Raw genomic sequence first — 14,809 nt, forward strand, 5'->3', positions numbered from 1 at the left:
CACCATACCCGTGCTCGTGGGTTTCACTGAAGTGGTAAATGTTTGAGACCTATATCACTTCGGGCTTTCCTCCCACATTAAGCTGACACGCCATGATATAACTGGAATACTGTGAGCACTCACTCAATCACAAAACCAGATGTCACGCTGTGACTAAGGTAGTGCTGCCCTTCAAACAGAGGTGTCCATATCTCACAATACTTCTGAACTATATGTCACTCTGACAAACAACAGCACTCGCCCAGAACTGATTTTGAAGGTAAAATGAAGAACAGCATTTGTAATGAACCAACTTCTTGTGCCCTGTTTCCAGACAGTCAGTGAGCTGAAGGCTTTGACAGTTTCCAGTTTCAGTGAAGAGGGCCTCCTGGATGGGGGCCGTCTCCGTGTGGACCATCCAACGATTGGGCTGCGACCTCCACGTGAGTGCCTCTTTCTGTTCATCTCATTGAATCATTCTATGGACTCCTGGTAGAATAGGTCTTCAGCAACCCATGCTTGCTGTAAAAGGTGGTCAGGCTCGCTGACTTGGTTGATGCATGTCATCGATCCAAATTGCGTGGATCGATGCTCATGATATTAATCACTGGATTGTCTGGTCCAGACTCGATTATTTACAGACCGGCGTCATATAGCTGGAACATTGCTGAGTGCAGCGTTAAACAACAAACCAACCAACCAACTATGGACTCCTGTTACTATTTAAGAAATAAATGATGAGTGGGTATTGTTGATTTAACCTTGATGGGTGCAGCCCCGAGAAGTTTATTCTTCCTGTAGTGTTTTGTTGTATGATAAACAAAAACCACGAGTCGTTTATTTCTTATATGAAATATAACATTATGTACAGCCACTTTAAGGATGTTGATAAAATGTGCAAGCTTTAAAAATAGTTACCTTCATTATAATAATGATGGCTCCCTGAAAAGAATCCGACCTTGGAAATGTCGCACATGTCCATTTTACAAACAGGTGGGTTAAGTTTGGTATTTCCTGCATATTTTCACAATCCTCACATCGGTTCTCCTAATACTGATTGTCATATCTCTTCCACTTCTGGATGCAATTGTTCAACTTCTACTGCGAACAACTCAATAGACACATCCCTCTCAAAAATAATGTTTTCCAATATACAATGTCATCAAGTTGCGAGCACATGTCCGAATATCCAGAAATAGCGTCATGATAGAACAATTGTTCTTTGCGATTGTCGCATAGCTGTCTTATATAGTGGAATAATTATCTTTTGATTTAGATAGGAGCTATTTCATCAATTTACTGGACAAGAATTAGGAAAGTTAGAGAAAGAGTACAAGTGCCTGATTTTTTTTATTATTTAGTGTAATATTCCTGCTCACATAAACATAGTGATGCATTTTGGGGAACATATTGGAGCTTATTGTCATCTCAGGTTCGCTGCGCAGGGCGGAAACAAAAAACAAAGCTCCCATTAAACAATGCAACTGAGCACTGGATTTAGACAGCGCTTCTCACCAAGTTCCAGGTCAAGTGTGGTCAGTCTGTTCACACATGTTGATCCAGCTGTGTCCTTGGAAACCTTGTCCAATAATCTTATATATAATTACAAGCAAGACACTGCTCACCCACATCGTGGACATGTCCAGTACAACAACAGCAGTCGTGGTGAATACATAACGCTTGGAGTTCTAAGTCTTGGTGTCATCTTTTGATTTTTTTTCATTGTTCAAAGGCAACGCTACTTGTATTAGGCTAAAAAAAATAATAGTCTTGGTTCTAAGGCCCCGCCCACATCAAGTTAAGTTCGCCGCATGTTTCATTTTCATTTCCATTTTAAAACAAAATATTCCTTAAATGTTCAAATCCAGCGGAAGTCAAGTACTGTATTCCAGTATTTTACTCATCAAGGAATACATTTATGTAGGGAGGCCCTTTCCTAGGTTGATTGTACACAACTGTTTATTTGGTGACACATCTGTTTACCCCCCCAAAACACACAAAAACACACTGCCCGTCCGCACTATATTTTGAAAAGCCATTGCCTGAGAACCAATTCTATTATTTTTTTTAAGCCTCAAATTCCAAAGTGCATTTTAGCCTAGGGGTCGACTTTCGCATTAATATTTCATGATTTACACTATACTATTCTATTACCAACGATTTGTTTTGGGAGTGATGTCTCTATATCATTATATTTCACATTAGACATGTTTATTCAGTATCTGATCCTTGAAGATCTGGGGTAGAATAGTTCTACAACAACCCATGCTTGCTGTTAATGGCGACTATGCTTATCGTAAGAGGTGACTAACGAGATCGGATGGTCAGGCTCCCTGACTTGGTTGATGCATGTCATCGTATCCCAATTTTTATTAAGATAATTTAACAACTGTTTTTTTTCTGTACAATATATTCATTTCAGAGACTAGATGTTCGTCTAATCATGTGGTTGTATATGTGTTCTCCTCATGTGGTTGTATGATCTTGTATCACATAATTGTATATTCTTCAAAACTCTAATGTCCAACCAGCTGAGAGGATACAGTTGCCATGGTTACCAGCTGTTGGGTCAGATCTAAACAAACGATGTTAGTTATACTTCCTTAATGTGATTGGGCTTGTTCTTTTTATAACTGGTCATTTTAAAAGTTAATTTGAGTAGCTCAGGATTTTCTATTTTATTTGTCAAGAAGATTTTTGGATCAGTCAGTTTAGCAGCTAAATATGAATACTAGAGTTCACAGAGCTCCACCCACTTCCCTTAGGTCTTCAGCAACCCATGCCTGCCGAAAAAGACTAGGCTTGTCGTTAGTGGCAGGGTCCGGCAGTCAGGCCCACTGACTTGGTAGATACATGTCATCGTATCCCAATTGCATGGATCGATGCTGCTAAGTGTGGCGCTAATCAACAAATAAACAAACAAACACAAGGCATCTTGTAGTGCCCCTCCTCTCCCCTCATAGTGAACACCCCCTGACCCTGACCCTACACCAGTGTGCCCCCCCCCTCTCCCCCTCCCTAGTGACCTTACCGCCCCTATCTCGGATGCTGTAGACTAACATATAGTCCCCAAAATGAAGCTATGCATAACATTTTATATACAACAGAAGCCATGAGTATTATGCATTAAGGAACCCTCAAGTCTCTAAATATTGCAGCAGTTAGAGCTGCGAAGACAATGAACATAAAATTAGTGATTATTGTATGTAAGTATATATATGCCCTGGTGACTGGTTTAGTCCTACGCCTTGACTGTGGAATTTATATATTTTAGATATTTCTTTTTTACTTAAAGCCTTCACAAGTCTAGATGAAACTAACCAAGTCTAGTTTGCTTGATCTGAAAACAGCAGAAAAGAAATGGTTCTTTCGAAGAATAAAACATATAATTATTTTAAGGACATGTTTTCATTGACCATTGTATATACGTCCATGCATCGACTAAGTGTTAGTCTAATGTCTGGTCCTGCACTGTTATATCTGCTGGACTGCCACAAGCTGGTGACCTACATTACATGAGTTAGTGGTCCAATGTCTGGGTTACATGAGTCAGTGGTCAGATGTCTGGACATGGCTGAGTGTCCCCTACACCCCCCCTTCAGCCCCCCCACCCCTCCCAGATCATACAGTCTCCCCACTTTCTCTCCCTGACACACCACCTCTCCCCTCCCCAACTCCATTGCTCTGCCCCAGGTTGTGTACGTCTATTTATAGCACAGTATATCCGGTCTTGCGTACAACCAGTTTAACTGACGTGGGCCCCACGTTCTTTGTGAACGAGATATCATGACAGACTTGATTTTATTAGAAAATACTCCACTTACCTGAAGTTTTATACTTCTCCTAACTAACCACATTGTAGATCTTATCCTTAAGTCCATGTTTGTGTAATTCTGAAATGTACATCCCTCCATGTGAATAAATCATCTGATTGAGAGCTAGCAGAACACCAAGGGATCGAGGTACATAGCCCAGTATAAAATGAAAATGAAGCCTGATTTTAGTATCGCTTCTCGGCCTTTTGGCTAAGATCAAAGTGTAGTATCTGTTCTTATCAGCTTAATATCTGATACGTCCCCCATTGGGGGACATCGATATTAAACTGATTTTTGGTACTCGGCGAAGAGTCAGGGGCTTGCTCCGCCTTTGCCACGGGTTGACCTGGTATTGCAGTACCTCCAGGACCGGCCCACTCCCCCTGGGGAGAAATAAATAAATAAAGAATAGACTCTTGATCCCCCACCCTCACAGCCAACCCCCCTCCCTGCCGGATACCCCTGGGAATAAATCAAACCCTCACACCAGCCCCCCTCCCTGCCCAGTGTCCCTGGTGTGGAATAAGTAATCAGTGAATACATCCCCCACCCTCACAGCCAACCCCCCTCCCTGCCCACTCCCCCTGTGAATGAATCAAGAATCAAACCCTCACACCAACCCAACCCTCCCGGCCATTATTAATCAGTGAATACATGCCCCACCCTCACAGCCAGGACCCCTCCCTGCCCACTCCCCCTGGGAATGAATCAAGAATCAAACCCTCACACCAGCCCCCCCCTCCCTGCCCCCTCCCCCTGAGAATAAATCAAGAATCAAACCCTCACATCAACGCCACCCTCTCCGCCCAGTGCCCACTCACTGTGGGGATGAGTAAAGAATCAAAGAATAGTCCTTCATTGTCTCACAGTCCCTGAACCATATTATTTTGCCTTCTGCCTTCTACCTAGCCCTTTCTGTAATGCAAAAGTCAAGACTTTCCTTAGGTTCTGTATCTCTCGTCGAACTAGGGCTCCTTTTCAATTAATATGGAGTTATTTGTTTCTATAAAAATTATATATTTTCAGAGACAAAGTGTCCATACCCCTCCAGGACCCATCCTCTCTATCTCTGTTGCTGTAGACTACCTAGTCCTGCACCATGACCGTGGAATATATTTATTTTATGAAAAAAAAATCTAGAAATGCATACAAAAGCAAGTCTAGCCAGCTCAAGCTAGCTCTATTCCACACTGAAATCAGCATAGGGAAATTTATTTTATTTTTAGAGTCAAGAAGGATATTGTGTAATATAAGATTTCAGAGACTAAATGTTAGTCCCCAAAATAAGGTTATGAATAACATTTTGTATATAACAGGACCCTTGAGTATTAAGGATTAAGGAACCCTCAAGTCTGTAAATATTGAAGCATTTAGAGCTGAGAAGGGGATGAACAAGGGTTAGTGATCGTTGTATGTAAATGTATATATACTCTGGTGACTGGTCTGACCCTAGGTGGTCCTGTACTGTTATATCTGCTGGACTGCCACAAGCTGGTGACCTAGATAACATGAGTTGGTGGTCAGATGTCTGAGACACATGGCTGATTGTCCCCTACACACCCCCTTCAGCCCCCCACCCCTCCCAGATCATACAGTCTCCCCACCTGTGTTTGTGTAACCTCTGATCTCTCCCCCACACACCACCTCTCCCCTGCCCCAACTCCATTGTACTGCCCCAGGTTGTGTACGTCTATTTATAGCCTAGTATATCCGGTCTTGCGTACAACCAGTCTTACTGACGTGGGCCCAACGTTCTTTGTGACCGAGATATCATGACAGACTGGATTTTATTAGAAAATACTCAACTTACTGGAATTTTTGTACTTTTCCTGACAAACCACATTGTAGATCTTATCCTTAAGTCCATGTTTGTGTAATTCTGAAATGTACATTTCTCCATGTGAATAAATCATCTGATTGAGAGCTAGCAGAACACCAAGGAATCATGGTACATAGCCCAGTATAAAATGAAAATGAACCCTGATTTCAGTATCGCTTCTCGGCCTTTTGGCTAAGATCAAAGTGTAGTATCTGTTCTTATCAGCTTAATATCTGATACGTCCCCCATTGGGGGACATCGATATTAAACTGATTTTTGGTACTCGGCGAAGAGTCAGGGGCTTGCTCCGCCTTTGCCACGGGTTGACCTGGTATTGCAGTACCTCCAGGACCGGCCCACTCCCCCTGGGGAGAAATAAATAAATAAAGAATAGACTCTGGATCCCCCACCCTCACAGCCAGACCCCCTCCCTGCCCAGTGTCCCTGTGAATGAATCAAGAATCAAACCCTCACATCAACCCAACCCTCCCTGCCCAGTGTCCCTGGTGTGGAATAAGTAATCAGTGAATACCTGCCCCACCCTCACATCAACCCCCCTCCCTGCCGAGTGTCCCTGGTGTGGACTAAATAATCACAAATAGATGTCCCACCCTCACAGCCAACCAAAGCCGTAGTTAACTTTTTTTGACAGGGGGGGTGGGGTGGGCAAATATTTGTACAAGTATTATTTGTCCCCAACTTGATTCAAAGAAAACTGTTTTCTATAAAAAAAATCTAGGGGGGCACCTCACCCCCACAACCCGACCCCCTCCAGGCCCATTCCCCCTGGGGAAGAATATGTCATTAATGGTGGTGTGAGTTAGTCATATGGGACACAGGCTTGGCTCTAGCTCTATTGATGCAGCTCTTGTAATTGAAACATAACGATATTATCACGAACTTGTGCCTACCAAGACGGTGCAAAGGTAGACAAACGCTTACCGTATTCGACATAATAAGCGCCCAGGGCGCTCTCAAAATTAGAAATAGGGGGCTCTTATTAGAATGTTATTTTGGTGAAAAATACAGAGTTGAAAGATAAATTTCGTGGTTTATGCTGACAGCCTGAAATGTTTATGTATGACAGATATATTTTTCCAGAATTAAATGCCCATAATTAAGGGTGCATATAACACACAAGTGCGTATTCTACGCGAATAAATAAGTCTTGTGTACATTGATCAATCGGAAGGGGTGCTAATTGGGATTGTTCACTAGCCAATATCTTAGCAAATGTCGCCGTGAGCGCTTATTAGAGCGGGGCGCTTATTACGTCGAATACGAGAGTCTCTGAAAATATGAAAATATTAAAGTTTGAGAGAAACAAGCAACTGCATTTAAATTGAAATGTATCCCATAGTTTCTAAGTCAGCTTGAAAGAATATAAAAGGGCGGGGATATACCAAGGAATTCCGTCCGTCCGCCTGTCCATCTTTCCGAGGACATTTTCTGTGTGCATCCTGTAACTACTAAACTACTGCATAAATTTCTTTTCAAACTCGGTGAACATTTTTTATACCTAAAGGAGAGTGCAGTGCGAAGTTTGAAATCAATATTTGGATTTTGAGAAAAAAATACAGCTATTTTTCATTTTTTTACTTAGAATCTATCCACTTAAAGATTTGTGCGACCTATGACTTACATACTACAGCATGGTTTCTTTTCAACTTTAGCCAACAGTTTCTGTACTAATAGAATAGGTGCAGTGCAAAGTTTGATTTTATATGTGGATTTCCTGAGAATATATGAATTTGTCCATGTTTTGAAATACTAATGTTTGTTTTACTTCAACATGTTCCACATGTAACTTGAGAAAGACATCATGAATTCTTTTCGAATTTAAGGAACACTTTCTATACCAATAGGAGAGGTGCAGTGCAAAGTTTAATTTTGATAAGTGGATTTTCTAGAAATATTGCTTTGTTCATGTTTTGAACTCATGTTGGAGTCTGGAGTATTAATTAGTGAGCCCTGCTCACTTTTTGCCTTGTTTTCATCCATTTCTACAGAAGTAAACAGCTAAAGGGCTAGAAAAGTGGAAATTTCTAGGCGAAAATTAATTTGGAACAATGTCTGTAATAAAACATTCAGTACAACACAGGGAATAAGACTGCATTGGTTTCAAAACAAAATTACCCACAGAATTCTCACAACTAGTTCTTTTCTGTATGTGCTTAATTATGTTCAAAATGATCTGTCTTCTGTCACAATGAAAAGGAAACAATTACTCACTTGTTTTGGGACTGTGTAATAAAAAATAAAAAAGTTTCGAGATGAAGTGTCAGTGATGATGGACCAGAGTGTTCATGTGTACAATAGGACATTTTGTGCAGAATTGATACTATTTTGAGTTCAAGAGAACATAAAAACAGATAAAGTGTTCAATTTATATTTACTTATTGCAAAATTCAATATTTACAGATGATAATTCCAAAATTCAAATCCTTATTTTCATGTTTATAAAAAGGAAGCTTTTTCACGATGCAACTTTGAAAGGGATATTGCTTTCGAGACAGGTAATCAACAGAAATTCTATGCAGCTTGGATTCTTTTCGAAAGTGAGGAGCAGCTTTCACTATAATTTTAGTTTCACACTTCAGACTTAATGTTGAAGACCATGTACCTTCCTGCACTGCAATATGATACACAAAATGTATAAGCTTCATTATAGCTAAAATGGATAAAATTATCATTAAACCGCCCGCACGTTATCAGAAATGAGCGGGCCACTGTAACTTGATAATGCCCTCATATTACTTGACGACGGGCCATTATCACGCCCGTTGTTAGGTGACGTCAAAGGATAGGATCGGTGACGTCACGTTCAATAGTGACGTCATCTAATTAGTTCTATGACGTTTCCATATAGTAAAAGTGGGTAAGTGACATTCGTGTTGATTGCAGTAAATGTTTCAAACACGATGTTGTTGTTTCTTTTTATTTGATTAAAAATTCCATCCATTTTAGCTATAATAACGGTAACGCTATTTTTCTGGGCATTATCATTTGCAGAAGCCCTCGGTCTTTCCAACTGCCCGACGAAGGAGGGCAGTTAATGGAAGACCTCGGGCTTCTGCAAATGATAATGCCCAGAAAAATAGCGTTACCGTTATAATAGTTTATGCAAATGTGATATATGCAGTATATTTGTATTACTAGAGTGAATGTGTGAGTGAGAAGTATGTTATTTTCTGTAAAACATCGAAGATGTACTGATAAGTTGTGAAATATTCATATATACATTCATATATACATATATAGACATACATAATTTACAATCCTGTAGACACAAAAGCCAATCAGTATTACATATTTGATGATATTATACGTAAAATGTCATTGGTTGACTAAGATCAAGGAGTATTTATTGCTTGAAATTATTGACATGGAAACAGATGCAATTGATATGGATGGCTTCATTATTTGAGAGGATGTAGTGGAATAATTTGTTTTCATGATTATGGACATTTACATTTTGTGTGGATAATTTTCAAAAGAGTATATTTCTTTCTTGAGTGTGTTTAATACAGTGAAGTAAGTAGTGTTTCTCATCATCAATGGTTGAACATGTAGAGCATAGCCTCTGATGTAGTGGGGTGGGTGGCTTTGTATGTCTTCCAAGTTCTTTAGTTAATTCATGGTTACTTAGTCTTAGTTTAGAAAAGTGCACGAGAAATTTTCTTATTTTACAGTGACATAGATAGGGTTCTAATTTTATTTCATGTTTAACTATCCTTATTGTCCTAAGTTTGTTTCCTGTGCCTCTAGTTGCATTTACATCTTGAAGAGATTCCTTGAACAGGGAGTTGAATTTAGATTTTATTGTCTCTTTGAATATTGGACATAGGAAATCTGAAGTACTCAAATTGTGTTTTCCTGAAAATAGATTGAGCTGGTAAACCTATCCTAATGGTTTATTCACCAAATTTGTACTTTCAGCAAAAGCGTGCTGAAGTATTATGTTTTTGGAAGAACCAACTATGGTAATAGAAATTTGCTATTTTGATTAATACTGTGTAGATAAGAGGGTAGATTCCGAGTTCTGCTCGGCTTACCCAGTTGTGTGTTGTTTTGCTGACACCTAACATGGATTTACAAACTCTGAGCTGCAGTTTCTCGGGGATAAATGAATCAAAGTTGTTCACGAGGATTGATTCTATACCCCAGATTTCACTATTATATAAGATTACTGGCTCGATTAGTGTTTTAAAAAGTTTGCAAAGTTTAAAAATGGTAGACTGAAGCTTGTGGTAGGCCCCGAGGCCTTTTTTCAAGAGAAGTTTAGCACTATTTTTAAGCTGACCATTTGCTTTAAATCTTATTCCTTAATAATTATATCTATCCGTAACTAGTATTTTGGTATCACCCATGGTCCCACCCCTCATCTAGCCCCTCCTACTGCCCACCAGTGTCTCCACAGCCCCACCCTTCCCACCCCCCTCATAGTGAGCACCCCCTAGTCTGTCTCACAGTCCCTTAACAATAATATTTTTCATTCCACCCAAGCCCTACCTGTAATGCAAAAGCTCTAAATAAAGTAAGTCTAGATTTTCCTCAGGTTTTTCGCCCATCTCACAGGAGCTCCATTTTAATTAAATGGAGATATTTGTTTATATTGAAATTATATATTTTCAAAGAGTAAACTTTGGTTTATATCCCCCAGTTCCTGCACTGTTATTAATCCCATGACTTCAGCTGACACAATCTGGTGACCTAGATTACATGAGTTGGTGGTCAGATGTCTGGGTTACATGAGTTGGTGGTCAGATGTCAGATTACATGAGTTGGTGGTCAGATGTCTGGGTTACATGAGTTGGTGGTCAGATGTCTGGACATGGCTGAGTGTCCCCTACACCCCCCCTTCAGCCCCCCACCCCTCCCAGATCATACAGTCTCCCCGTCTGTGTTTGTGTAGCCTCTGATCTCTCCCTGACACACTACCCCTCCCCTCCCCCAACTCCATTGTACTGCCCCAGGTTGAGTACGTCTATTTATAGCACAGTATATCCGGTCTTGCGTACAACCAGTTATACTGACGTGGGCCCCACGTTCTTTGTGAACGAGATATTATGACAGACTTGATTTTATTAGAAAATACTCCACTTACCTGAAGTTTTATACTTCTCCTAACTAACCACATTGTAGATCTTATCCTTAAGTCCATGTTTGTGTAATTCTGAAATGTACATCCGTCCATGTGAATAAATCATCTGCTTGAGAGCTAGCAGAACACCAAGGATTCATGGTACAGAGCCCAGTATAAAATAAAAATGAACCCTAACTTCAGTATCGCTTCTCGGCCTTTTGGCTAAGATCAAAGTGTAGTATCTGTTCTTATCAGCTTAATATCTGATACGTCCCCCATTGGGGGACATCGATATTAAACTGATTTTTGGTACTCGGCGAAGAGTCAGGGGCTTGCTCCGCCTTTGCCACGGGTTGACCTGGTATTGCAGTACCTCCAGGACCGGCCCACTCCCCCTGGGGAGAAATAAATAAATAAAGAATAGACTCTGGATGCCCCACCCTCACAGCCAGCCCCCCTCCCTGCTGGATACCCCTGCATGGTGTTGAGTAAATAATCAATGAATAGATATAGATGCCCCTTGGATGCTTCACGCTCAGCCAGCCCCCCTCCCTGCTGGATACCCCTGCATGGTGTTGAGTAAATAATCAATGAATAGGTATAGATGCCTCTTGGATGCTTCACCCTCAGCCAGCCCCCCTCCCTGCTGGATACCCCTGCATGGTGTTGAGGAAATAATCAATGAATAGATATAGATGCCTCTTGGATGCTTCACCCTCAGCCAGCCCCCCTCCCTGCTGGATACCCCTGCATGGTGTTGAGTAAATTGTCATAGCGACTGATTTACGACATCCATTGTCTGAAGAACATTTGATTGCAAAGGCTCATTACCCTGGAGCCATGACATCTATATGCCTTGAAACACTTAATTGCTGTTATTTATTGGATGCTAATCCTATTTGTTAATCCCCATTTTTGTGTACATCGACCGTCTGCCATCCTGAACAGGATGTGCAAGTATGTCATTGATGATTTACTGTTTACATTTATATTTATTGCTTACTAAATGTCAGGAGACCTTGGCTATATAAGCCTTGGTCCAGAGAGGAAAAAAAAGAAAGGTCTTACCCTTAGCCTAGCTAGGGTTAGGCTGGGTGCTCCGGGGCACCTAGACAACAACCACTACCACCATGTACTGACTTGGCACGTAGTGTCTTCTGTATGTTTATATCTACATGTATAAAGTAAAACTGTATATACCGCAAGCCATCGTCTCCAAGTTGTCACTTCCTACAGGAACCATACGTTGGCCCCTTGCATATACGAGTATGCAAATTGTTCATTAAACAACGGCGGACCGACACGCGTTGTTAATTTGGTGGAGCTATCGGGTATGACAGGCTTCTTAGTCTGTCCTTTCCTGTACCTCTTTGCAGCATGGCATATGGTTCACAAAACTGTAGGAAAGTGACAGTCTCTTATAAAAAGGATATACTACCTGGAGGCCGATAACCAAGAACGAAGAAATGGCCTTTAACAAGATTGAAGAAAGAACAAGAACCTCTCCGATCAAGAACAAGTTCTCCGATCCCAAACCTTCCGTGCTCGAATGTCTTAGCAACACTGCTAAGACTTCCCCTTCAAGATGTCGTTCCTGCACATGACCTAAGAAAAGAAGTATACACGCCTATCCCACAGAGACCCGACCACAGCCATCTTCATGCAGACCCTGCACAATACAGAAACCGCCTCACGGGCACCTACAAGATGGACACTGTGTACAAGATATCTCATTTGGACTTACTAATTTGTGTTTACTTACATGGACTCAATCAAGGATATATATTGTGTGACTGTTGAATAGTGCAACCAGGTATGTTTAATCAAAGCCAGTATATTAATGCCAAAATGTGTCTTTCCAAAATTCAGTTTTGTATGTGTGCAATATACTCCAAATTACATTTTTAGTCAGCTAGATCTTTGAAGTTATTGTGTAGGGAATCTTTGAAATGTCTCCAGGCCACGCCAGACATATAGTTGCAGCTACGGCCCAGACAAACCTAAGCTGTAGGGTTATCGAGTCACACCTCTAAGCTCGACTCGTAATTTCAAAAATCTAAGCGATAAAATTTGTCAATTGTTACAAGTAATTAATGTGCACAGTTTGGTACAAAATTGAATGTATTGTCTAGGACTTTGAATTCAGATTAGGGATATTCTTGGGTGAGCCACCCCTACACATATGTTTATTGTATGTCAGTATTAAGTAATTAACAGCACAGCAGTATTCAGCATTTCAGAATTTTGATGTCGGAATTAAGGATTTTTTTCTTGGGCATCGCACCCACAATATATGGGCAAGCTCCGTCAAAGACACGGGAAGAGCACCCATTGTACTTAAAAGGGCAATAGTACCCACAAGTACCGTTTGAGTCACACGGTAAAGCTAGACTCCTGATTTCAAATTTCTTTATGCGAAATATTAGCTGAGATGTTTAATTTGTACTTTTGATGACATTACTCATTATCACTATTCGGTACTGAGTCGCACCGCCAAGCCAGACTCCTGAATTCAAAGAACCTTCAGTGATATATTTATTGAATCTGTGCAAAGCAGTAATTACCATGTAGTGAAATTGCACATTATAAAGATCACTTGGTTAGTTTTCAAACTGGCACTAATTCAAATTGGCTAGATGATCACTTTCATACCGTCATTACATAGATATATTTGTTGCATAAGGATTTCATATAACTGATTTTGATCACATTTGCATTGTTGTTTTCCTTGGTGAAAAAGTTCACACATATCAATTTGGACTCATGTAAGCTTGGGGTCCAAGCTTCACGTAACGGAGGGAAGTTGTCATAGCGACTGATTTACGACATCCATTGTCTGAAGAACATTTGATTGCAAAGGCTCATTACCCTGGAGCCATGACATCTATATGCCTTGAAACACTTAATTGCTGTTATTTATTGGATGCTAATCCTATTTGTTAATCCCCATTTTTGTGTACATCGACCGTCTGCCATCCTGAACAGGATGTGCAAGTATGTCATTGATGATTTACTGTTTACATTTATATTTATTGCTTACTAAATGTCAGGAGACCTTGGCTATATAAGCCTTGGTCCAGAGAGGAAAAAAAAGAAAGGTCTTACCCTTAGCCTAGCTAGGGTTAGGCTGGGTGCTCCGGGGCACCTAGACAACAACCACTACCACCATGTACTGACTTGGCACGTAGTGTCTTCTGTATGTTTATATCTACATGTATAAAGTAAAACTGTATATACCGCAAGCCATCGTCTCCAAGTTGTCACTTCCTACAGGAACCATACGTTGGCCCCTTGCATATACGAGTATGCAAATTGTTCATTAATCAACGCCGGACCCACACCCGTTGTTAAAATAATCAATGAATAGATATAGATGCCCCTTGGATGCTTCACCCTCAGCCAGCCCCCCTCCCTGCTGGATACCCCTGCATGGTGTTGAGTAAATAATCAATGAATAGATATAGATGCCCCTTGGATGCTTCACCCTCAGCCAGCCCCCCTCCCTGCTGGATACCCCTGCATGGTGTTGAGTAAATAATCAATGAATAGATATAGATGCCCCTTGGATGCTTCACGCTCAGCCAGCCCCCCTCCCTGCTGGATACCCCTGCATGGTGTTGAGTAAATAATCAATGAATAGATATAGATGCCCCTTGGATGCTTCACCCTCAGCCAGCCCCCTCCCTGCTGGATACCCCTGCATGGTGTTGAGGAAATAATCAATGAATAGATATAGATGCCTCTTGGATGCCCCACCCTCAGCCAGCCCCCATCCCTGCTGGATACCCCTGCATGGTGTTGAGGAAATAATCAATGAATAGATATAGATGCCTCTTGGATGCCCCACCCTCAGCCAGCCCCCCCCCCCTCCCTGCTGGATACCCCTGCATGGTGTTGAGGAAATAATCAATGAATAGATATAGATGCCTCTTGGATGCCCCACCCTCAGCCAGCCCCCCTCCCTGCTGGATACCCCTGCATGGTGAGGAAATAATCAATGAATAGATATAGATGCCTCTTGGATGCTTCACCCTCAGCCAGCCCCCCTCCCTGCTGGATACCCCTGCATGGTGTTGAGTAAATAATCAATGAATAGATATAGATGCCCCT

At 41.2% G+C, this 14,809-nt stretch overlaps 1 protein-coding gene and 3 non-coding genes across 5 annotated transcripts in view; all 4 read left to right on the forward strand.

Moving 5' to 3' along the window:
* The window catches only part of LOC139464824 (ubiquitin carboxyl-terminal hydrolase 40-like), a 58,623-nt gene that overhangs the window by 27,083 nt on the left and 16,731 nt on the right, over window positions 1-14,809 (forward strand). For both annotated transcript variants that reach the window (XM_071246343.1, XM_071246344.1), the window contains exon 21: window positions 314-422. In XM_071246343.1, the coding sequence (XP_071102444.1) occupies window positions 314-422 (109 nt within the window). The remainder of the gene's footprint in view (window positions 1-313; window positions 423-14,809) is intronic.
* Window positions 3,985-4,177, forward strand: LOC139465181 (U2 spliceosomal RNA). Its single transcript, XR_011653142.1, has one exon. It is a non-coding gene; the product is annotated as a U2 spliceosomal RNA (small nuclear RNA).
* On the forward strand, window positions 5,786-5,978 carry LOC139465193 (U2 spliceosomal RNA). The gene has a single exon (XR_011653153.1). It is a non-coding gene; the product is annotated as a U2 spliceosomal RNA (small nuclear RNA).
* Window positions 10,902-11,094, forward strand: LOC139465200 (U2 spliceosomal RNA). Its single transcript, XR_011653160.1, has one exon. It is a non-coding gene; the product is annotated as a U2 spliceosomal RNA (small nuclear RNA).

This window comes from Haliotis cracherodii, unplaced genomic scaffold (assembly GCF_022045235.1).
Source record: "Haliotis cracherodii isolate W230 unplaced genomic scaffold, xgHalCrac1.p SCAF_17, whole genome shotgun sequence".
Classification (NCBI taxonomy): Eukaryota; Metazoa; Mollusca; class Gastropoda; order Lepetellida; family Haliotidae; genus Haliotis; species Haliotis cracherodii.